The sequence below is a fragment of the Podarcis tiliguerta genome (genome assembly GCF_965153285.1).
Source record: "Podarcis tiliguerta genome assembly, chromosome: 11".
Lineage (NCBI taxonomy): Eukaryota > Metazoa > Chordata > Lepidosauria > Squamata > Lacertidae > Podarcis > Podarcis tiliguerta.
This window is the reverse complement of record NC_139544.1, coordinates 32,135,303-32,160,154: the sequence shown is the minus strand read 5'-3', so window position 1 is coordinate 32,160,154 and position 24,852 is coordinate 32,135,303. Positions and strand designations below refer to the sequence as shown.

The 24,852-nt window shown below is 40.1% G+C and overlaps 1 protein-coding gene across 4 annotated transcripts in view; it reads right to left on the bottom strand.

Moving 5' to 3' along the window:
- Positions 1-1,027: 1,027 nt before the first annotated feature.
- HAPLN1 (hyaluronan and proteoglycan link protein 1) overlaps positions 1,028-24,852 on the bottom strand; it is a 69,208-nt gene continuing 45,383 nt past the window's right edge. For all 4 annotated transcript variants that reach the window (XM_083404267.1, XM_083404265.1, XM_083404266.1 and 1 more), the window contains 3 exons: positions 16,540-16,908; positions 9,844-10,146; positions 1,028-6,709 (listed from right to left, as the gene is read on the bottom strand). In XM_083404267.1, the coding sequence (XP_083260393.1) occupies positions 6,420-6,709; positions 9,844-10,146; positions 16,540-16,908 (962 nt within the window). In that variant the 3' untranslated portion in view covers positions 1,028-6,419. The remainder of the gene's footprint in view (positions 6,710-9,843; positions 10,147-16,539; positions 16,909-24,852) is intronic.

Sequence of the window (24,852 nt, the reverse complement as noted above, 5' to 3'; positions counted from 1 at the left end):
GTCCACTCGTGACCGACTCTGGGGTTGCGTGCTCATCTCACTCTATAGGCCGAGGAAGCCTGCGTTTGTCCGCAGACAGCTTCTGGGTCATGTGGCCAGCATGACTAAGCCGCTTCTGGAGAACCAGAGCAGCACACGGACATGCCATTTACCTTCCTGCCGGAGCAGTACCTATTTATCTACTTGCACTTTGACATGCTTTCGAACTGCTAGGTTGGCAGGAGTAGGGACCGAACAACGGGAGCTCATCCCGTTGTGGGGATTCGAACCTCCGACCTTCTGAGCGGCAAGTCCTAGGCTCTGTGGTTTAACCCACAGTGCCACCTGCATCCCTGCTCAACTGCTACCCCCCCTCCAACTGCACAACACTGGAACTGGTATAATTTAAATTTCAAAGATCAGTCCTACAAGTGCCCAAAAACGTTTCCAATGCAACCCTACACCTAAAAACTGGACTTGTAAGAATTGAGGCTAGAGCGTGACTTGCCACACTTAATTACTGGTTAAACTATCCTTCTTCCCATGTGACCTTGTTCTCCTAACTATAAAGAACGACTGCCAAACAACTTGAAAACAAGAAGTGTTAAACAAAATAACAACCCTAGGTTTTATCTCACAAATTTTACTTGACATGGGATATGAAAAAGCCAACCCCCCCATCAAACAGCATATGGAAGACATAGAATGCAAACAGACCTAACCAGATCCCCAAATTTTTTTATCGGTGAAACCAAAAGATACCTCAGTTCCCAAATGCCATAAATAACCAACCTAGAAATACCAAAACAGCGAAGGGCGATAAACATTTGTGTTATATCTAGGGTTCAAATCATGGTATTAGCTCCACCTCAACCCGAATTTTGATTATTGTAATAATTTTCTGGATACCAAAGAAGAGAAAGAGTTGAAAATATATTAACTTTTATTCCTTCCCTCACTCATAAGCCCTTGTGAGGGACAAGTGACACAGATAGAGATTTATTTACGAATAAAAGAGACGCTTTGCTTATAAAGAAAGAAGTTCTCATTTTGAAAAGATCAACATGATTTAATTGTTGCCATACGAGGGGACATTAAAATTCAGATACATTGTGAAAATACAATAAAATGACACAGTGCATTAATTCATTTCTTATTATGATCGAGGGTGGTTTCTTTCTTTCCAAGAACAGTAGCACCGACATAAAACCAGTTCTTAAGCATTCCCTTCAGACACTGTTGAAGCACCATTTCCTCATAGAAGAATGCTCTGCAAGTCCCAGTAATGCTGTAAAGCTCATGTATTAATATTCATATTAGCAACTATATAAAAAAAATCATTTCTGCTTACATTGTATTGATTTTCTTTGTGAGCTTACATTTTATTATTTTCCCACCTAACTCCTTACAATGTAAGAAGTTATTTTCTGCAGCCTTATATACCAGCACTATGACATCACTTGGGATCCAAAACTACTCTTACTTCAGTTAGAATATATGAGAGAAAATGAATGCATCAGGTCTTTAATAATGTAGGCACAGAAACCGATTTGAATTGGGTGCAATGCTGGAAAGCTGCTGCAACTGTATCTAAATGTAGAGCTCAAATGAAATTGACCTTAATTGTTTTGGAAAGGCTTACTCTTGCCTTGTCTCTTTGCCACATTTTAATATTTCTCTGGTGCTGCACTGGTTTGCTTGGATGCCACCCTCAAAATCATGGTTCTACACATGCCATGTTCAGGGATGTGCTAATAGCTTGAGGGAAAGCCTTCTTGTTATGGGCATACACTAGAGTTACCTTCAGTGTGTCCTGATATATTGGCTTTAGGATTTGGTCGCCTTTAGGATTTGGGTGCTGCTAAGGTGCTGTTAGGTTATCAGATCCTACATACAGCTGATTTTGGCCAGACTCAAATTTCAGATGGTGGGATTCATCAAACAGACCCTATCAGTGGAATCCCTGTGCAAAAGCTTTCACTTACATAACATGACATCCCTCTCACTCCTCCTCCTATGTGCCTCTGCACTGAAATTAGATCAGTGGGGTTGGGGAATCCAACTGAAATCCCCAGTTGCACATGGGAGAATGGGGGATCATTCCATCTGTCAGGCTACGATGCTTGTGCAGATAGAATACTTGAAATAATGCGATGTTGAATTCCACCAAGAGGGCCCATGTTTTTCAAAGTGTTTTATCTCAATATTGGAAGAAATTGTTCAGATCAGGTTATCCTATGAGTGAAGCTTTTTAAAAAAGAGCCGAACTCAGAAATCCAGCTTCCCCAAGAGTCTAGGTTGTTTTGTTTTTTAATGTGGGATTGTATCATTTTAGAATTCAGGTAGTGGATCAGTGTTTGAATGTAAGTAAGAAATATGCAGACTCAAAAGCCGTCATGTTAGAACCATAATATTATATCAGTCTACATGATAATCTTTGACATTCTAGCTTTCCATGGACAGGGCGTTACTGACAATTCAGAGTATTCATACATGTAATCCCCACAAGCATTCTAAGGTGGTACAAGCCAGCAGGTGTAATTTGTTCCTGAATGCACACATCAATGTGTGTGGTCAGCTCTTGGGAGAGACACACAGAATATCATTCAATGTAATTTGCTTTCTCTAAGCCTTTAAAAAAGAAATTCCTCTAAGTACATGGGAGCTAAGGTACTGTGTGTGCAAATGATTGTTTAAAAAATGTGTTGATGTTCCTTCTAGTTAAAGAATTTGATAGACTTGGGGTTTTTGTTTTGTTAAAGTATTTTAAAGCACACAGAAACGCCCACCCATTAACTTAAGTTAAACAGAGTTTCTGGTTAATGTTTTAGTGTACTCAATCTCATTATGAAATAAAAGGGTTGCACTGCTGTCCGAGTGATCTCTTTCCCCCTATATGTGTTTCTCAACTGATAATTAAGGGCATCAAGGAGCTTAAAATAGCTGTATTTTTTCATCAGATACAAAGCAAAAGCAATGTGTAGTTTTGACGTACACAATCACTAGTACACATGGCTTACCTTCAGAAGAAAACGAAAAACCCCAAACCCTAATATGAACAAGTGGCAGAATGGAAAGCAGTGTTGAGAGCAAATTGAACCATGTCCAAAAATCCATAACAAAAGGATGGGGATAAAATTATTCTTCAGTGCAATCCCATGACCATAACCAGATAAATCAGCACCACAAAATCGAGGGTAAAACTTGTAGAGGGGATTTTAAATTAATCTCCAATACAATTACACTGTAAGTCCATTCTAGATATACTGACTCTCAGGAAAATTAAGCAATTTCATTCACCTTATTCTTTTACACATGTTAACATTTTCAATTCTTTTTTTTTAAAAAAAGATATTTTCAAATTCATGCAAAGATGCATTTGGTATTATGAGTTTGTTTGGAACCATAACATATCACAACTCTAATACACTCATACCGCATAACCTAGTTAATAGATCTTTCAGCTCATGAGAAAAAAAAAAACTGCATAGAAATATTTGTGAAAGCATATCAGTTGTGCTACACTACAGAATATAATTGCATTTAAATGTGATCAAGCATGGTTCCAAGGAAAGAGTAGTATATGCCCTTTGTCTTAACAGTAAACTGATGAATGTCATTTTTAAAAAACAACCATTGTTTGGTTCTGATAGCTTGGATTATTATTCTATGTATTCTATGTAACCTTTGCAAAGGTTAACCTTGCATTCTTTACAAATAAAAGTGCCTCACAGCTCAATCCTATAATATCAACTCAAAAAGTGAATCCCAGTTAGTTAAATGGGTCTTACTTCCAGTTAAGTAGATATAGGATTACAGTCTCAGGGTGCTAAAAAAGGCAGAGTGCAGTGTAGCAACTGCTGAAATATATATTTTCCTTTATCCAATGGAAAACTTTCTCACTCCCATTTTCTTTAGAACAGACTTTCCCAACCTGGTGCCCTCTATATATTTTAGACTACAAATCCCAACTGTGCAAACTGGGACTGATGGGGGTTGTAGTGGCTGCTTTAGACTACAAACTCTTATCCCATTAGTTCTTAGCTTCTCATATTTTTGCTGCATGTTCCTGAAAAGGAAAACATATTAGGCAGGATGCGAAACAAATTTTCCGTTTCTTTCTTCTCCTTTCTTCTTTAGTGATTATCTCTTTTTTTCATTTCTCTTCCTCCATATATCCCATTGTTGCCCTCTCCCCCTTCTTCCTAACATCTTGGGCCAGATTACAGAAACCTTCAAAAGTCAAACTTTCTAAACACAAATTGATGAATGAATTGCAGCTGCTCTTCCACTCAGTAAATTCTTTGGATGCTTACAACATTTCTCCCAGATTTTGGGGTTCCAAATTATATCTGATCTTGCTTACAGAGTGTCACCAATGCATTAGTGACCCACCATTCTGTTTTATTTCCAGACTATGTTCAAGACTCTGCATGGGTACAGATCCTCTGCAGTCTTAAAGTGAGCACCAGAACATCTGCAAGTTGATTAAAACTGCACAAAAGGAATCTTGAGACAATTGCACTATGTTTTAATCAATGCATGCACATGCCCTTTCCTTTGATTTTTTCCCCTCCTCCTCCTATTTTAGTTATAAACCACGTAAGATTGCCCTGAGCTGATTACATTGGCACCAACTAGCACTTGACAGTCTATGCATCCTATTGAAAAAATGGCCCATGTGGGACACAATCAGTACATCTGGTCCCTTCAAATAAACCAGTAAAGATTACAATCAGTTGACTACATTGCTCACAAGTATTTGAATGCTGTGATATGTATATCAAAGCACAGGCATATATTATAAGGCTACCTTGCATGGCAAATAAGAAACCATGCTTGATATACAAGCATGAAGCCTCTGTAACTATTGAAAAATTGATTCACTGTCAACTGTCCAGCTAGTTGGGCTGAAATCCTAAACCTGCTTAACTGGAATGGGATTTACTTTTCAGTGGACACGTTTAGAATTGTACTTTAAGTTCCATTGAAGGCCATGGGACTTCAGTTAATCATGACTAACTTTTCCCATTAGTTTCAACTGAACTAATTTTTGTCTTCTAGGCAGGTCTGCCCACCCTGTTGCATTTGTTGCTCTTTTAATGCTTTCCCTCAGGAATATCATGTAATAGGTAACTTTTCCTGGGTTCTGTAGCAGGGGTTAATATCCCATAATCGGAATACTGATCAGCTGGAGAGTCAGAAATAAGTATCTGGGTGAAGTAGATAACATTCTTCCTGATCATTTGTGGGCATGGGGATTCTTTGCTCTTTTACTTCAGTGGAGAGACAGCACCATAGGCATGACATTACCATGAGTGGGGAAATGCAAAGAAAAACTACATTCGCAAATTGGAATGTACATGGGGAACTGATTACAGAAATATCTTCCCCTTTCATAATTGGGATCAGAGGTTGTTTTTCTTTTGTAATCATAGAGTGGATAAATATGTTTCAAGATTCATTCAAATGTTTGTCTTTCACATGTATAACTAAGAAAGAAATATTAAATATTTAAATGCTTCATTTATAAAGACAATACTATTTTAAAAGCTAACATGAATCAAGCTGCTAAATTTCAGACATTTGTGTTTCTTTCTGTCCAGCAGTTCATTTATATATAACTGCCCTGAGTAAATGCTGCTTAGGAAAATGGCCTTTAGAGTTAAAAAAAGAAAAGAAAAAGAAATCCTCTCCGTAAAGCTACTCAAAGGTAATGCAATAAATCTCAGGCATATTTAGTTTGCATTAAGAAGAAGGTAGGGCCCATCCTTTAATTATTCATACACACATTATCTACTACATACACAATAAGACTGGGAATGACGTTCAGAAGATTTAGCTGTGCTTGTTGGAATGTTATGAGATTATTGAGCAGGTTTTGATAAAAGGCAGGGTTTTAAATAGTGAAGCAGTTCTCATATTGCAGACTTCAAAAAGCACTGTCACTTTAACTCGTGTTCACATCTTTGTATTTAACTGCTCGCAAAACCACATGGCAGTCAAGGAAAGATTAATGTAGTTCAGACCTGCAGATCTCATTATTCTATTTTAACATGATGCAAATATGTAAACTCGGAAAGGTGTCAGCTTTGAGTAGCCTTACATTCCTTAACTTAAGTCCTAGCAATCATCAAGCTATTGCATGCCCCATTCATGAAAAAAAATGCTTTGTTGTAATGACGTAGCTTAAACAGTTACACTTCAAGCACTTCCTTACCTAGAGCTTCCTTTAAATTATATTAATTTAAAATATCTATTGAATGATAGCTTTTTTAAAAAATAACCAAAACAAATTAATAGGTTGGGGTTTTTTTTTTATGAAAATGACTCTTTACAGTAAGTAAAAAAGATTTATCACAGTTTTGGTAACTTGCATGAGTTCGTTGAAACAAAATCCTTCACATGATGGATCGGATGTTGTTGTGCTCTAGGGACATTCACTGGTATGACCTAAAGCAGTAGACACCATAGAGCTTGTGCTTTTTATCGGGAAAGCCCACAAAGCGGACTGCTGCTTCAGTAGGACTGCAGCGTTTCCTTGGCCTAGAGATGGGGTAGCGGACGCTGCCATCAGCCAGCCAGCCGGCATCACAGCGGTCATATCCCAGGAGTTTCCAGGCTGCAAACATTTGGCCTACTTTAGCAATCTGTGCACCATCTTTGAGGCAGGCATGCACTGCTTCGTCGTAGGTCAGCTTGGTTGGGTGTATTAGGTAGTAAAAACGGCCTAATGAAAGCAGAGAAAATATCAAGAACAAGATAAAGTTATAATACGTTTTCTTTACAGTTCTTTAAAGCAATCACTGTTGAGCAATGAAGTTAAAATTACAGTTGCGTGTCGAGGTCCCCAGGTCCAACCCAAATAAATCACACATCACACAGAAATTTTTGTTTAAGATTTTTGGCATAATTTTGGCCACAACTTTATTAAAATACAAATTTGTGAGTGGTTGCGTAGGCATTGGTTGCGACTATCTGCCCCCACCATGGGGGACAGACTGACATTCCGCACGATGCGAAAGTCAGAATGGGGGAATACACTTGTGCGTTACGCGGAGCAGGGAACCTGCCCTCACCCCAAATGCAACCAGGAGCTCATTGCTATGGCCCGAACCCCCTTGACAGAGTGGACAAGCAATAGTTAGCTCCCAATTCCTTTAACGGAATCCCTTGCAGCAGCAGCATTAGAGGGGCAGGCACAGCCAATCCATGCCCCTCAACCAACCAAACCATAAACCAATGCCTAACCGCAAACCTTACAAGTTGTGACGATTTGCTACGCAGTAGGCAAAAACCAAATGGTCCCAGCCAATCAGCCAGATGGACAAATTCCTACCAGGCCCCCGCTCCAAAGCAGACGACCCCATGACAGGCATAGCAAGGTCAAAGCGAACAACCCTAATTCTAGGGAGGGAGGGACGGGCAATCCGATGCACTGGTGAAAAGAGGAAGCCCTAGCCTTGTGCAAGGAGTTTTAGTATTTCTGGCTGTCAATCAATAAATGGCAACACTAACTTCTTCCCAACAACAAGGGAAGTCCCAATCGCATCAGTGGCCAACAATCAATTAGCCCGCCCAACTTTGGAGTGTCCTGAAGGCCCCCACCGCAACACGTGCTCTCCATGAAGGAGAACACGCTTTCTCTTTTTATAGAAAAATTACTTATTCATTTGCCAGCTTTCAACAGATCTCACTATATAATCTTGAAGTGACTACTGTTGTTTGTGTAAGAGCGGTTGCACAATGCCTCTCATTAATAGTGCTGGACATTACATTGCCTTTTGATAAACAGTGGGGTTGTATTTACCTATAGCCACAAACCAGAAGCTTGTGTTGATATTAAGTGATGCACCATGTACTGAAGTTTTTTAAAAAATGAAATATGGCATGAACCATGAAGGTTACAAAATGTCTATATTACACAGCATTACTGCATTACCATAAATATGAACACATTTATTTATTATACCATGAGCTTCCTTGGACTAAGGCTAACTTTATCATTAACTGGAGTGAAATCTCAATTCACTTCATGCATTTGATAAAACCGTGCCATAATAAATACATTTGTTAGTCTTTAAGTGACACAGGACTCTGTTAATATTGCTGCAACAGACATGGGGCTCATCCAGATTTCCTTCTGCGCTGCAATTTCCAGGCACAAGCCCAGACTTTAAGGTTCCGTGCCCAGCTCTCCTTCAATTAATGCTCCGCCTTTTAAAAATCCTTCTTGGGTGTGGATTGGGAAATTACACAATCCCTTTCTTCAGTTGACTTTTAGGGTATGGAAGAGATTGTGTTCACATTTAGTTCCATCTACAACCCCTTTAATTCCTATAGCAGACCACCCATCCTTTACCCTTACGGATGGAAGGCAGCAGAGGTTTATAGAATTAATGATATTCTTTCTAATAGTCTTCCTGTTTCCATGTCTGTGCATAAGTTGCTGTTTTTCATAATTGAGATGCTAAGGAAGCAGTTTGTTCTATTACATAATGCAAGCATGCTCATACATCTGCACATGAAGAAAGGGCATGAAGGAACCAGACCTTACAGAGTGAAATGAATTTTCATTGCAATTATTCAAAGGCTGACTAGCCCCTTTTCATGCCTGGTTGTTTGTTTATTATTTATCCCCTTTTCTACAAACTGCATAAAACTGCTTACATGGCACAGGATTTATTTGCATTAACTTAACCATCCCCTTCTGGAACAATTTAGCTGGATCCGGATCAGGTAAACATTTGCACAATGTTTTAACTCTGGTTTTGAAGACTATTTGTTTTGGAAAAGCAAACTCAGGATTGCTCAAAGCAAGAGAAGTATTTGCTCTTTGCATGTTTTAGGGCAAATAAATTTAATTGTCAATACCCAGAGCGTGCGTAAGCGGAGAATGTGAGCATCTCTGAGCTCGCAGGCTACAGGCCAAACATCTGCTCCCCAACATGCATACAAGTTAAGACATATGGGAGAGGCCCATGTTTGAGGAACACAAGACAGTCCAAGTTGTTGCTGAAGAGGGAAGTCTGTTGTGTGATGGTCCTCCCCTCCCCTCCTAAACAGACTAGTGATTTTCAGGCTATATAGAGCAATTCAGTTGACTTTGCAAGTTCATTTATGATTGTGCTCTAGCACTGGACAAAAAACACAGCTACCCTTTAATTCACATTCACACCACACCCCTGAATTTTGAGCTGAAGTTTCTCATTAGGATGGAAATATTTCAATAAAATAAAATAAAATGGTATCCGATCATACTATTTATCCACCAAGCCCAGTATTGTTGAACCTCACTGGCACTGTTTTTCATGAAAAACTACACACTACAATTAATGCATAGTGTGTGACTGTGCCTCTTGTTCTCCTTAAATTAATTACAGATTATTTGATTGTTATCAGGATTGAAGCATGCAGGGAGTGGAGGCTTACTCCTTCTCTCTCCAGCTGCGTCCCCTCGCCCCCAAAAACACCCTCCCATAGACTAGGAGGCTTAGCAAAAAAAGTTATCAGTGGTGCCAACCCTCCCGTCCCTGCATGTTGCCATGCCAATAACAACTCGAGCCCCCTACAGCTGTAATTAATTTAAGAAAAATCACAGGCATAGCTGTGCAGTATGTATTAACCATAACACAGAGCTTGACCCTCAGGGTCTCCAGCAGAGGCCTTTCCCACCAAACATTACCTGATCATTTTAACCAGAGATGCCAGAGAGTGAACCTGTGACCTTCTGCATGCGAAACATGTGTTCTACCAGTGAGCTATGATCCTTTCCCAAAATGAGTAATAAATTGTTCCGGCTTGTCATTCTTTCCCCTTAAAGCACCAACGGGCCCCTTTGAAAAGGGAGTCAAAATTCCTTACCATTAAAATGGGATGTAAAACAGAAGACATCGTATCTACTTTGATCTTTATTTGAGAAGCCATAATTCCGGATTCCAGGCACTGTATTCTTCCCACCGCAAGGCTCCCTGGGATGCGTAATGGGATATTGCACTGACCCGTCGCTGAGCCAGCCAGCATTGCACCAGTCCAGGCCTGCTCTCCACGCATCGTACAACTGGTCAAACGAAGCGATAACTGCATCTTGGTCCAGGCAGGCTTGCTGAGCCTCGTGGAAGTTTAAGTTGTAACGACCCAGTCGTGGGAAATAAGGGAATACAATGCCTGAGAGAGAAAATAAAAGAGAAGTGGGTGAAATGAATGGTTTAACTATAATTTTAAACATGTGTGTGTTCACACATGAATGTCATCAGAAGAGGTGCAAGGAACATTTGCTGGAAGTGTAGGGTTGTGGTGGTGAGAGAGTTACATGTATATGATGCCAAAAGAGCAACCTGTTAAGTTTTATATCTGGAGATATTGGCTGTCGGCGAGTGCGCTGTTTAGTCTGAGAGTTCTGCCTGTCTCCGCAGACAGAAGGCTTCTCTCTCAGACAGAATCACACCCTTTCCTGTTGGAACAGCCCACATGCTATTCTCAAGTGTGGGCCATCACCAATTAGAAACATTACCCTCATTGATCAGTTCTATTCTCCACAGAACAAGAATACCAAAATGGAGAAACCTAGGAAATATCCAGAAGAGCAAAGGAAATCAAGTTGGCAGAGGGACTGCTTCATTTAGACGACGACAACAACAACATATGGAGAACTGGGCAAACATGTTCTTTGGTTTGGGTCACAATGAACAGTTATCACATAAAGCATTGTTTCATGTTGCACCTTTCAGCACCATCTCTATGGAGCAAATATATCAGTGGTTGTTAGCTCTGATACTGTAGCTACATGAAACCTGTATCTCTGAACAGCAACTGGATGTCTTGGTTCACACATCACACACTAAACCAAACAATGGCTTAGCTCCAAGGCATGTTCATGTGTGCTCCCAGCTTATGGCTCTGTGACCATTCTGCTGCTGGGTTAGCATCAAAGGTAGGCTAGATGGAGAATGATTACTTGGGTTTTCCCCTCCACTGTGACCTTAAACTGTTTTTATGAAGATTTATTGAGGGAAGTCAACGCCAGATGCTGGTGGGGAAGCCCTTTTTGGAGTTTCCTAGCTGAACAGGTGAGTGAAGCACTCTTCAATACAAGGGGCAGGATTCAGCTAGCAAGTCCCATCAGTGGAAGCGCTGCAGAAGGGCTTCTGCTTGCTCAGTGGGGCTTTCCCTTACTCTTCTACGCCTGCACATGCACACCCTGCAAACTATACTCCCCCCCCCCTTAAATTGGCTCGGGGGTCAGGGGTTGAAAATAGACAGGATCGTTCCATCTGGCAAGCCAAAATGCTTGTCCTGGCGGAACGATCGCCTCAGTGCAATGTTGAATTCCTGCCAAGGTCCTGAACTAAATGGACCTTTCCGCCTGATCCAGAATTTTTTAAATGTTCTTATAGTCTCAATATTAGGGCAGGTTCTTATGTCAAATGCACAGCAGTGCATTGTGGGAATGCAGAGAACAATCTGAAACAAATACACATGAAGTCCCCCCCTTGAGAATAATTTAGAATAAACTAAAGTGCAAAGAGTTAGAAAGGAAAAAATACATTGCTAACTAACTCTGTGCCCATATTCTAAACGGTACAGTGGGACCAAGGCATTCATATTTACACAGTAACTGTTTAAAATTTTCTAGTTACATTTTTGTAAAGCATAGTTAGTTCATATTCAGGGCTAAAAGCCAAACTGGCATCTTTCCCAAGTAAACAGGTCTGCAGCATTTCTGTGAAAGATACCTTCCTCCACTTCCTTCTTGAAAGGAAAATTTAATTCAAACTGAAAGCAGAGCCTATGTACTGGAATCAACGTCCACATTTAAATATTCTGCCTATTTTTCTGAAGATGCTTAAATTAAAACAAAGCCTATTTCTGTATTTACAAAGTGTATTTGTTTATTTACAATATTCCTTATTCCATGCTCTTAATATGGCATCTGAAATTATGTACAATGCAATTAAAAATTAAACTGTAAAAACATGTATCAATAATAAGACATTTTAAGACCTAGCAACACATTAAAACTTGCAACAACCCAGAAAGGAAGCCAGGGCAGCTGAACCAAAAATAGAAGGGAAATGTTAGGTGTCACTCACTCCTGTTAAAACAAGTGTCACAGCTGTGCCAGCTGAAGCTTTCAAACCATCCTCAGAGAACTACTGAAACATGGGATGACAAAGATAAATCCAGTGCCTGGGCTCTCACTTGTGGGGTGCCTCAGGTTTCCGTCCTCTCCCCCATGCTTTTTAACATCTCTATGAAGCCACTGCAAGAGATCACCGGGGGGCTGGGTTGGGTGTTCATCAGTATGCGGATGATACCCAGCTCTACCTCTCCTTTAAATCCGAACCAATGAAGGCGGTGAATGTGTCCTGTGTGAGTGCCTGGAGGTGGTTGGAGGATGGAGCATGGAGGATGGATGGCGACTAACAGATTGAGGTTGAATCCTGACAAGACAGAAGTACTGTTTTGGGGGACAGGGGCAGGCAGGTGTGTGGGACTCCCTGGTCCTGAATGGGGTACCTGTGCCCCTGAAGGACCAGGTGCACAACCTGGGAGTAATTTTAGACTCACAGCTGTCCATGGAGGTGGAACTAAAAAGGGGCCCTCTACTGAACTTAACACTCAGGATGGTTTGTAGGGAAGGAGGTGATATTTCAGATTTGGGGGGGGGGGGGGCTAAATAATTTGAGACTTTAAACATTACTGTAAGCATCTTGAATTGGGCCTGGCACCAAATGGAGTTCTTTTAGAATAGGGGTGATATGGGTTCTAACAGCAGCACCAGCTGGTAATCTGGCCACTGTATTTTGGACCAACTAAAATTGTTGAGTCTTCTTCAAGTACGCCTCTAAGGTACTAAGGCTCAAAAGGTGGTTATTTAGAGCAGTATTTCAAAGGGAAGAAATGGATAAATAAGATATATTGGGTATAACTTATTTACCTATAAAATGCAAACATTTTCCCAACTGCTGTTGTCACTTGATGTTTCTGGTCATCCAGTGTATTGTACAAGAAACCACTAATTGCAGTTGTTCAGCACAGTGTTGGTGTTAATGATCTAGCATTCTTAAATGTGTGCTTTTTAAAAAAATAAGCTGAGTCTTTCTGACAGTTAAGTGCTATTAGGTACCACTGGAGAGCAATATCTAACATCTGCTTTTCACTATAGAATGAATATTGGTCTACTAAGCCAAAGACTTAGCTAATAAATATTCATGCGCCCTATCCAAAGCTCTGCCAAAATCTGAATGCTGAGGAACACTTCTCTTCAGCTTGGAAGACCCAGCCAACAGAAAAGGCTATTTTCCCCATAGTCATGTAATTCCATCTTTCTCTCATTTGGAGGCTCAGGTTACCAGCTGCATACAGTGACATCCATTTACTTCTTCCAAAATACCGGCAGAAGATATTCTGGAGCAAAAAACAGTCACATAGAGACGTTTGATATCCACTTAACATTGATCCCTGCATTCTGAGAAGCCTGTGTTGTGGAAATCAGTATGATTTGATAGATACCATTTTCTAAGGACAAATTTTAGATTTAGGATTTTAACTGTGACAGTTGCAAAGGGTGCTGGAGTTGCTGAGTTAACACTGCAGTCAATTATCAGTTTTAAGAATAACTGGTCTGTATTTACAGAGAGACTTAAATTTCCTGTACCATAAGTCCACATGGAAAAAAAGAGGCTAGCCTCAGCCAGAGTAAAGAAATTGGCTTCCTTTGGTGCTAGTCTAAACAAAAATGTCAGACTTCTCATAGCCAGAGTCAACATGGGATACAGTAGAGCTTCCTGCAGTCCACCATAGTGTAACCATCTTAACCTGGCATGCATATTTGCCTAACAAGCATTTTTCCAATTGATGTTACTGTAATACTGTGATTTTTAAAAATCTCACACCATAATTCATTGCTCTCCCACAGCTGCATTCAGGAAGCAAGGTCAGGAAAAGAGGAAACTGCCGTAGAGTCAGATCATTGGTCAATCCAGGGCATACCAATTGGCAGCAGCCCATCTTTCCCAGCCCTACCTGAGGATTTTAGGGCTTGGTTCCATGACCTTCTGTATGAAATGCATGTGCTCTTCTGGTGACCTAAATCCCTTAAAACTATTTGTCCAAAATCATCTACCCTGACTGGTAGCAGCTCTGCACAGTCTCTAGCAGATTTCTGTTGCTTTAGTGCTATATCATCCTCTTAGCTAGAGATGCCAAGGACTAAACCAGAGACCTTTGGAATGATAAGCGTGTGCCCCAACTCTAAGATATGATCCCTCCTTCTGCCAGAGTTCTCCCATCCCAGAACAAACCTGGAAGTTTTATTAGTGCTGTATCTACAAGATCCCGCCCCTCATTGATATGATGACCATATGTTGTTGGACTACAGCTCACATCAGCCCCATCTAGCATAGCCTGGTCAAGGATGGTGGGACCTGTGGGCCAACAGCATTTGGAGGCCACCACAATGGCTTTACTTGCAGGGCTATCCCAGGGAATCCACAAATTCAGGGAATTCGGGGAATTCGCAAGCCAGGATCTATAAAGCAGCTTACAAACAAAAAAATTAGCACCAGGAGAAGGAAGCCCCTTGAAACAGAGAGTAGATGTCATTGTTATGACAAATATGGTTTCTGAGTGAAGTTACATACGAATGATAAACTGTTTTGTCCAGCTTAGAGACATTCCTGGAAATAAATGTTTTTGTCAATCTGCCAAGCATCATCCAATAAGACCATTATCTAGGGACAACTGTCTTATTGATTCACAGTTTCATCAGCGGTTACACTTGTTCCATCAGGCAACTGAAGACTGTGTGCAAGTGTCATGTAGGAAAGAAACTCAATTGTTCTAAAAGAAAGATAATGCTTTGCTGAATTGTTCTAAAGGGACTCTTTTGCATTTTCAAGTGTAAATTTCCATAACCATGGCAAGAAGTTAAACATTCCTGTAGAATGTAAAGAGAAGAGAGGAAAGTATGATTGCCATATAATTGAATGAGGCCCCTTTTTCTAGATCAAACCAGATTTTTTTTATATATATATATATATATATATATATATATATATATATATATATATGCATGCTTTTTTATAAACCTATGGTCATTTTTATCTCAAATATGGTGACTTCAGCTGCAAGCCTTAGGAGAAATGTGGTTTGATTGTCTCATTTAATATCCTACCTGGCTCTACCAGCAGGGCAGAAGGAATTTATGGGCTTTGGATTTTTAAATCTTTTAGAAATTGTAGGTAATGGGGAGGGTAAGGTCTAAGCATGCTCAAAAGCATGTCTAAATAATGCTGTGGTTTGGGGGCATGGCAGGGGACTAAGAGAGCTTAAAATTCTTAGAAGCCCACCAGCTTCCATCTCATTCCTTTTAGGGGCTTTTGCAGCCTTAGTCTCTTTTGGAAGGGACACAAAGTAAAACACAGAGATAAATATGAATGGATACCAGAACAGGACTGAAAAAGTAATTTTTTAAAAGCATTATATAGAGAAGCCATTTGTGCACAATCGTGTATTCTTCAATGTCAGTTATGTGGCAACTTAAACATGTTTATGGCTTGAACACACCTTGTTGCAGCTGGTGGACCAGATACAAAGTGAGAGAAATAACTCACTTTCCTGTAATTGCTGAGTTCACCACACAAATCAAAAGACACTGCCTTAAAAATGAACTTGATTTCATCACAGACAAATCCAAAACTATTACTAAAATGATTTATAACTAACTTGTGTTGACAGAACAGAAAATGAAATGTGCCACAACATTAACATGTACAGAGAACTTGTAGCTGCTTAAATTCCTTGTGGGTTTGTGTGTGTGTGTGTGTGTGTGTTTTCTGTTTCTTTAAAGACAACAGATAATTTCATGGCTAAATAAAACAAGTCACCTTAATTTGATGTCAACTTTTAGTAGATGTTTGTTTGTTTGTTTGTTTGTTTGTTTGTTTGTTTGTTGGGAAGCAGATTCAAAGTTAATATTTTCCAAGAGAAAAAAAAAATCAGAATGGCAGACATGTTAGCCTGCAAATTGTAAGACAAAGAATGTTGTGGCACTTGCAAAATTACCTGGATTGTTGCAGCATGAATATTTGTACATAATGGCATACATCAAATGCATCCCTACAAAATCTCTTGCTGCATTAGATCTAAGCCAGTTAATGAAAGTGACATAACCTTGCTTGACTAAGAACCAAACTGCATGTGATGTAGTTCATGATATCTGCCCTTGCAGATATTATTTCTGAAGTAGGTAGTTCAGGGCTCTTGATATACATTGGCACACTGCTGTGGAAGTAGGGAGATTTAGCAGCAGTTAAAGTTGTAAATTTTCTAAAGAGCTCTATGTATGTGAGCTGTGAAACAGTGTCTCCAAAAGGTGTGTCTGTCATCTTCATTGTATAGCTTTCACCATAAGCTGAAGACACACATATATATCTGATTTTGATTTTGTATTTTATATTATGTTGTATTTTTAACCTGCCCCGGGACCTTAATGGTGAAAGGTAGATAAGAAATATGACAACAACAACAACAACCAGCAATTCCAGGACTACTTGCCTTCTAAGTCCAGAGATACGACAGTTGTGTCATCTTCTAAACCTTCAATCACTTCACATTTGTATTTCCCATAATCCTCCAGCATTATATTTGTGATTACAAGGGAGGCATCGTTTTCAGTGCTTTTCTTCAGGAAAACTCTTCCTTGGTAATTCCCATAGCTCTTTTTGTGATATCCCATTTCAACATAGACATCCACTTCCTTGAGGTAATCTGAGGTGAGTTTGGTCCACTTGACCCGAATTTTATGGGATCCCGAGTCAGATGATCCATGGTCACGATAAAATTTACATGGCAGTGTGACATTGCCACCCCGTTGTGAGAAGATTTTTGTTTGATCTGCTTCCACAAGGAGGCGAGGTCCATTTTCTGATCACATATTTGGAAGAAAAGAAACAATGATTAGTTTGGCATTCCATCCTACATTTCACAAATTTAAAAGGCGGCATTCCTGTGCATGGTTGTGGGGGTGGGGTGTAGGGTGGGCAGCCTATGATCTTTCCAAGCATTGTTAGACTTCAGTTCCCATGAGCCTCAGTCAGCAAGGTCATTGATCACGGATGATGGCAGTTGTCATTCATTAATATCTGGAGAGCTACAGAGAGACACTCATGGTCTAGGAACATACATGCCACCTGCACAATACTGGGGATAGCAGATTCCAGACTCAGATATGTCATGAAGATAAAGTGGAAACTAAATGTGTGTGCAGGCAGATGGTTCCAAATGACTAAAGCAGTGAGGCAAGTCACACATTACACAGCAAGCCAAATACAAAAGTCCTTTAAAAACAAACAAACCACTATACTGTGCTTATACTATTTAGGCATTGATCTCCCTTTACATCTGAGTAAACTGAGGCACAGCAATGTGACACAAATGCTTCAGCATGATAACACATAGTAATAAAGAGAGCATCTTAGAGAACTTCTCATTTGTAGTCAAAGAAGTCCCATTCAGGGTTTCCTACTGAGAATTCCTCCCCCTCTCTATACAAATGACAGTCCTTAACCTTTAATTAAGGGGCAATTACAAGTGTAGATAAAATGGCCTATCCAAAACAATTTGTCTTTTCCAAGTGGTCTGCATTAGCAGTAGATCACCATCTAGGGTGCTGTATTAGGCTCAAGGACATGGACTTCTAAATCAAGATTTTGTACATAGCATGCAAAGGCACAGAACTCTTACGCTTTGTTCAATTGCTTGCTTATATTTAGAGCTTAATGTAAAACAATATAGTCCAATGAGAAATACTGACTATCACTCTAACCTTGCATAAAATTAAATTTTTGATGGTATAAAGTAAAGTGCATTTATATGGAGTGCATTTATATGAAGCTTGCTTTTTCATCCAAATTTAATGGCTCCAATTCATTGACAAAGTTTTGGGTGGCTAAGCAAGGAAGGTGTCCTCCACCACTGAGTTCGGAAGGAGAAAGACCATTGTATGCCTACAGCACTTCCCCTGATACAAGCAGTAGCAGGACAGCAACGTGTCATTTCCATACATAGTTATCATATTATAATTACATAGTAAATCTTCCACTGCCATGCATCTTGCAATCCTGATTTTTTAATATATGAACGTAATTTCATTGCTTGACACAGGACTAAAAGTGGTTTTGTGGGTAAGGGTCATAGCTCAGTGGCAGAATATCTGCTCTAGGAAGCTTAGTTTGATCAGAATCAAGTATACACTTCCAGAGTTAATGCTAAATACATTACTTCTGATAAATGAGCACTGTAGCTGCTAAAGGGCCATGAAAATTTGTGTCCTGGGCTTTTTAGAGTGGTCTACCCACAACTATCTGAAACCCAAGGGGCACATTGGTTGCCAGATGTGTGCTTTTCCCCCATCTCTCCTACCCCACTACTTGGTTTTCATTATTTGGATTGATTTTAGTAATGAAGAATAGACTAGAAATATTTTAAACAAACAAACAAAAATAAGGATCCTTTTTAACAAGGGTCCTGGTTGCGCACAGGCCCCTGACACAACCACCACCAGGTTGAAGTTGCTGGGTGTGACCCAGGCCTTTTTGGTATGGCCGTTTGAGCCAATCAGTGCAGGTGGTGTGATTGGTGAGGGCCTATAAAAGTGGCAGTGTGATGTGGCTGAGGCACAGTTTGGCAGTTAGGCATTGGCTTAACGAAGTGTGTGGGAGGGGAGGTGCGGCCATCACCTGGCCCTCCATGAATAAGGGTAAAAGGAATCTGGGGGGTCCTGGATCTCATCCGAAGTCTGCTTGAGGGGCTAGGGCCATGCCAGGACCACAGGAACCCCGGGGTGAGCTTCGGTTGATATTCATCGGTGTTGCTCCCTAGTTTGGTGCTTACCCCTTCAGACTACCAGCCAGAGAGGCAGGAGACAGTCTTTTGCCAATGCCTAAGCCAATACCACTCACTTTGCTGTAATCAATGAAGTTGTAGCCTAAATTTTGCCCATTAACCTAAACCAAAATTGCATGTCAGTGTGAAGTTATTTACTTGGGAAAGGGCTTGGGGGCCTCAGGGCGCAACTATTTTGAAACACATCCAAAACAGACCCAATCAACAGATCTTTCTTTGGTTTCAAACTTCATGTATTGACAATTACTAGCATAGGATTTATTTATGCCTTATAACAAACTTTTGGTGACTGGCATGTCAACATGTTCAGAAGAGTTGGACAATAGTTCTTTGCAAAAACCTTGGTAGTTTGTGAATCATGTTTCTGCCTTGGGGATAACAGTGGTATACCCAAAGCTGAAAATGACACAGCCCAGCTGGTAGAGTAACTCTCCTCCAGTGCCCTTTTGATCCCTGTACTCTTACATATTTTGCAAAGAAAACAAAAACCCTGGCTGTAGATACAACTGTCTCTTAGCATTACATATACTGGGGAAGACAAGCCAGTGAATCATCACACATCCTCATGCTGTAAAAGAAATGGTGATCTCACTGCAGCCTGAAAATGGTTGAAAAGGAAGTGTTTTTGTTAAGGAGGAAAAAGCACACACATGTGGCTCTCACATGTACCACTGAGAAACTGACTCCTGAAAAAAGTTTTTTAATTCAGGAGAGGGATGGGAAACATGTGGCGTTCCACATATTGTTTGACTACAGTTCGCATCAGCCCTAGCCAGCACGGGCAATGGTAAGGGATAATGGGCTTTATAGTCCAAACATCTGGAGAACAACAAGTTCCACATTCCCGATTTAGGACCTGGAGTGGGGAGGCATCTAAAGCTGGTAGTCACTTAAATAGTGTTCCATATTCAGTTACAGAGAGAGAGGCTAGAAATCTGCACACCAGATTAGCAAGGAAACAATAAAACAGCAGGAAAAGTATATTTGATGGGAATAAGGAATGAAAGCAACATGATATATGTCTGGGAATTAGACTACAAAGTGTTCAGACTGGTTTCAAAAAGATGAGCAATTCTGCAGTTCTTCATTCCTTGTACCCATGCATGCCCATGGATGACATGGGGTTTTTTGGTGGGGGGGAGAGAAGCAGAAGTCACATATATTTATTTACTGCTATACTTATAAAACAATTTGGGTTAATGAAATTTTTAGCATCTGAGGAAAAGACTGTGGCTACAAGAAACGTGACAAATTAAAAGCTCCAGGGATTGCTGCCTTGCATAAAAAAAATTTCAACCCATATTTATGTTTGACGTATATAAAAGAGACAAGCTGATATGAAAACTGTCACGCTTTGAGATAAGATATAAAGTTTCCCAAACACTTCTAGATTGTTGGTGGACAAATGATATGGGGCAAAAACTTTTAATAGTCTATACATGAAATGAATCTATATTTTTTATATAAACACTATGCTAGGTAATTGTAGTTTTCATTACAGTCCACATTTTCTTAAGATAAAGGAACCTTCCACATCCCTGAGACATCTAGACCTGCTGCATTTGGGAATAATCCTGTAGGGGGAAACAGAACGTTTCTCTCAGAAACTCTTGAGAGGGCATGTCTGACACAAGTAATGCACAATCCCATACATGTCTACCCTGAAGGTAAGTCCTACTGTTTATGAGGGTTTTACTCTCATGTAGATCTAAACCTTAAACTAGTTTAATATTAATTCCCTTTTACCATGGATTCCTAGAATTATTTGGGTGAAGTCATGAAAATTAAGCTTTTATAAAACTTACACATAAGTTTATAACATGCTTATGCTTTTTATCACTATTGTTTGACATATATAGACCAGTGCAACCAAAGTACTTGGATTTTTGTTTATTATTTATTTTGGCTTCAGAAAGACAGCACCAGCATAAATCAGTAATTTTGATTGAATTCATTTGTGTACCAAGCTCAAAGATGTATGACCATGTTAGCTATTTAATGAATGTTTATTTTCAACTGTCCTGCACATTGTGACTGTTATATTGAGCTCAGTTGGATCCTGAAATAATACTTATTCATCTGCAACAAAAACTTGCATTTCTGAGAGGCAAATATTATCATAATATTTAAAGCTGACTGGAAGTTGTTGGCTTTTTTTAGTTTTTGAACATGAACCATTTTGGGCCAAATTGATTTTTGCATGACTAAAGTAATTACATTTGCTCAAATAAGTATATTAGTTAACATGGTTGCTGTTTGGGCTAAAGTATCCAGGCATCATATTTTTGCATGAATGTACAATGCACGTTCTACCAAAAATTAGTCAACACCATCAATTATATTTTTATCTCACAATTCCACCAACATTTCAAGGTGGCATACATGATTCAACTTTTCCCCTCTTCTCATCCCCACAACAGGTAGGTTATGCTGATAGTGGCTATCTGGGGATTTGAACCTGGGTCTTTCAGGTTAGAGGGACTTTAAACCACAGGTAAACAAAACTAAAGGTGAACATGCAGCAGGCTGGCGCACACTGCTGATATTGTGACTGCTTCGCTTCTCCTCCACTCCTGCTGCATGGTCAACTAAGCCATAGTCTGGCTTAGTGTTACATCCAAACCTGGGCTTGTGGTTTGTTTTCCTCAGACCATGAAAACTAAACCAAGAGTAAACCTTGGATACTTCTTCATGCTTTATTTGAAGAAAGACACCACAAACCTGAGTTCAGATATAACGTTAAGTCAGGCTATGGCTAAGTTCCTAGAAACATAGTAGGAGCAGAGAAGCACCTAAAAATTCAGCAGTATGCCTCAGTACTTTCATTTAACTATAGTTTAAAATGATGTGCAAACCAGGCTAGGATTGTGAACAACTGATGCTGTCTGATAAAAAGCTGAACTTTCCTTAATATATAAAAAGTGTCCTGAAAATTGGGTCTAACAAAGTAAAATCGCATGATTCACCTTTCCACACCCAATCTTCTCTTATGCTTGCTGAAGAAAAAATTTTAAATTTTAAAAAGACTGTGAGTTACTTGGGATCACAAATGAAACATGAAATAAAACAGAATAAATTGATCTTAAGTGGCATACCCAATGACCCGGATGTATTTTCCCCATCTGAAATGAAGTTTATTCCCAGGTGAGTGTACGTGGTTGTCAAAGTCATTAAGGAGCATTTCTAGAGTCATTTTAATCTAGGCTGGAAATGGTTCCCCATAATGCTGACTCTAGATGAAGGGGAGCTGAGGAGAGGTGGGTGCCAAAGGGGGGCAGATGAGTGCAGGGCAGCCAGAATTCTTAGCTTGCCACTGAAGCCTAAACCCAGTTAGTTGTTAGATGTGCCCTGGCTCAAAGGATGAGCTCAACATTGCTCTGGGGTTCTTCAAGTAGAGGACATCCTGTGTAGGACAAGTGAAGAGAGTGTGCTCATTGAAATGGATCACACAGTCCATTCACAGGTATGGAGTGTGTGACACTCCATCACGTGTCTTGGTAAAGGCACACACTGGCAGGTTGTGTCTCTCCTGGAAAGTGCTAGTGCCTCCCTTGGGAGGCCAGCTTCACGGCTTTTAATTTTGTGGGGGTTTCTTTTGCCATGTTTCTGAACTGAGAATCTTTTGCTATCAGATGCCCAGTCAGCAAAATCATTTTATATTCATTTGGCTTCTTCAGTCTGCTTAGTTTATTTCTGTCTATGCTGCTATTCCTAAGCATATCAGACTTCCCTCCCCACATTATTGTTGTAAGGATTAATGCCAGATGGGGCCTCTGATACACAGTCTCTCATTAGCTGGAGATCTAGATGTCAGATGGAACAGACCGAGTTCAAATTAAACTGATCCTATCTGTAAATACAAATATAGATGGAAGAGGAAAGAAAGACATTGTATCCTTTAACTGTTTAACACATCCACAGTTTAGCAACTGCAAACTGTGTAAAATGGCAGACTGTTGTTGTTGTTTTAAAAATCTATCCCACCCATTTCTCCAAATGAACATTAACTAGGGGCTGCCATTGCTGCTCACTTTGCTTTGCTTGCCAACCCCATCTAACCCCAACCCCTACCCAAAAACCCCATCTCCTTACTTGTTGCCAAAGCCATCCTGTCCCCTCACTCCTTACCAAAGTCGTCTCCAACCCTTACAACTTGCCAACCTAGATTCCCCTTAAAGCTTGCCAAAGTCCCCCCCCTCCCCTTAGACGAGGGATGGAGAAACTTTTCTCATGGAAGGACCAGATCTTTATACCCCCTGTGCTGGGGGATTGGCAGCCAAACTGTCAATCACCTGATGCCACCATGATGCCATAGCCCTCTGTAGCAGGGATGTTTGCAAAGCCCTTTCACATACATACTACTTTACTTTCCTGCTGTGAAAGTTTGAAGAAGATGGATGGTGGTGGGAATGTCTGTTGGGATTGCTATATTAGCATTGGTTTCTGCAGCTGTTGGCATCCTGTTGACTTTGCAAGGTGAGAACTGGGTCATGACTATTTTATCTGGTCCTACTCATGCATAGTAGCCATGTGACATGCCTGGACCATAGGATTGTTCTGTCCATCCTTGGTATTAAATACTCACTGGCACTTGAATCTTGTTTTCTTAAAAAACAACCCCCCAAAGCCCACAATATGCTGTGAAAAACCACTGGCTACAACCTAGTCACAAAGTCCTCTCAGAATCTACAACACTATAGAAGTACTTTTGGGAAATTATCAAGTGGTATATGCTAAAAACTGAGGGATGCAAATTATTAAAGAGAAGATTTCACTTGTGTGCTGCTGCAACATTCAGTGTTCATAATTCCATCACATCTGGAGCCTTGCCTTCTCTTGGATCTGATCATGCAGGTCCTTCCCTATATTAGCACACTGTTCAAGGCTACTCTCCCCTAGATTATTCTCTGACATTCCCTACCACTAAAATCTACTTCCTTTTGGTTAGTTGCCTAGTGTTAAGCTGCCCTTTACACCCTTTTTTTGTTTAGCAAACAAGTGGCACCTTGAAGTTTAGCACATTTTAATGGCGTGAATGGCATGAATTTTTGTGTCCACTTCATCAGATACAGAAAGTGTTAACCTCAGTTCCAGGTACACCACCCATGGATTGTAAGCAGCAAGTTCAGGGGGAAATGCAACGCAGAAAATGTCACACAGTGTCCATTCAATTCAATTAAAATAAAGACTTGTCCCTTCACAACAGTAATGATAAGTAATAACACAATCTGCTTAACAATGTTGTTAATTACATTGATGGACAGGAAACCATTGTTTCTGTTTGGACCCATAGTGCCTGGCATTCTTGATGAATTGGATTTCAGTGGCTTCACACTGGTGTCTTCCTTTGAAATGTGCTTATTCAAGTTTTGTCATCTTACAGACCAGTAACTGAGAATCCTGGTAGGCTACAATGTTCTCCTAATAGATTCTTTTATTTAGCGCAACCTCTGTGTTAGTCAATGGGCAGCTTAAAATGTTAGCAATGTGTACAAGAGAGCCATGAACAGTTAATCATAAAAAAGTAAAGAGAGTAAGTCTACCACTCTGTTTCTTTTTCAGAAGCCCTTTGTACGGAGGAAGGGTATAGACTGAGCCACAGGATTGGGGCTGACTAGTGTGAAAACTAAAGTTTTATGGACATGCTGAAAGTTCTGCATTTGAACCTGTGCATTGTCACTGGGAATACTACCAGATAAATTCCAAGTGCTGTAGGTTTCCTTCAGAAGCAGCTCTTTTGTGCTTTATTACTAACCAAGGGTTCAGCAGTAGTTTGCTGCTTAAAAGGGACATTACAAAGAGGCAACAAGGTTTCCTGATAGAATTAAAATAGAAGTGCTGTCACTTGCAAAGCCTTTATTACATCCATCTTCCCTAATTCCTTCAGGGAAGGTCATGGTTTAAGTTCATAGTGAGGACATGCTCTGAGGTATAAGTAAAATATCTACACTAACAAATTAAAAG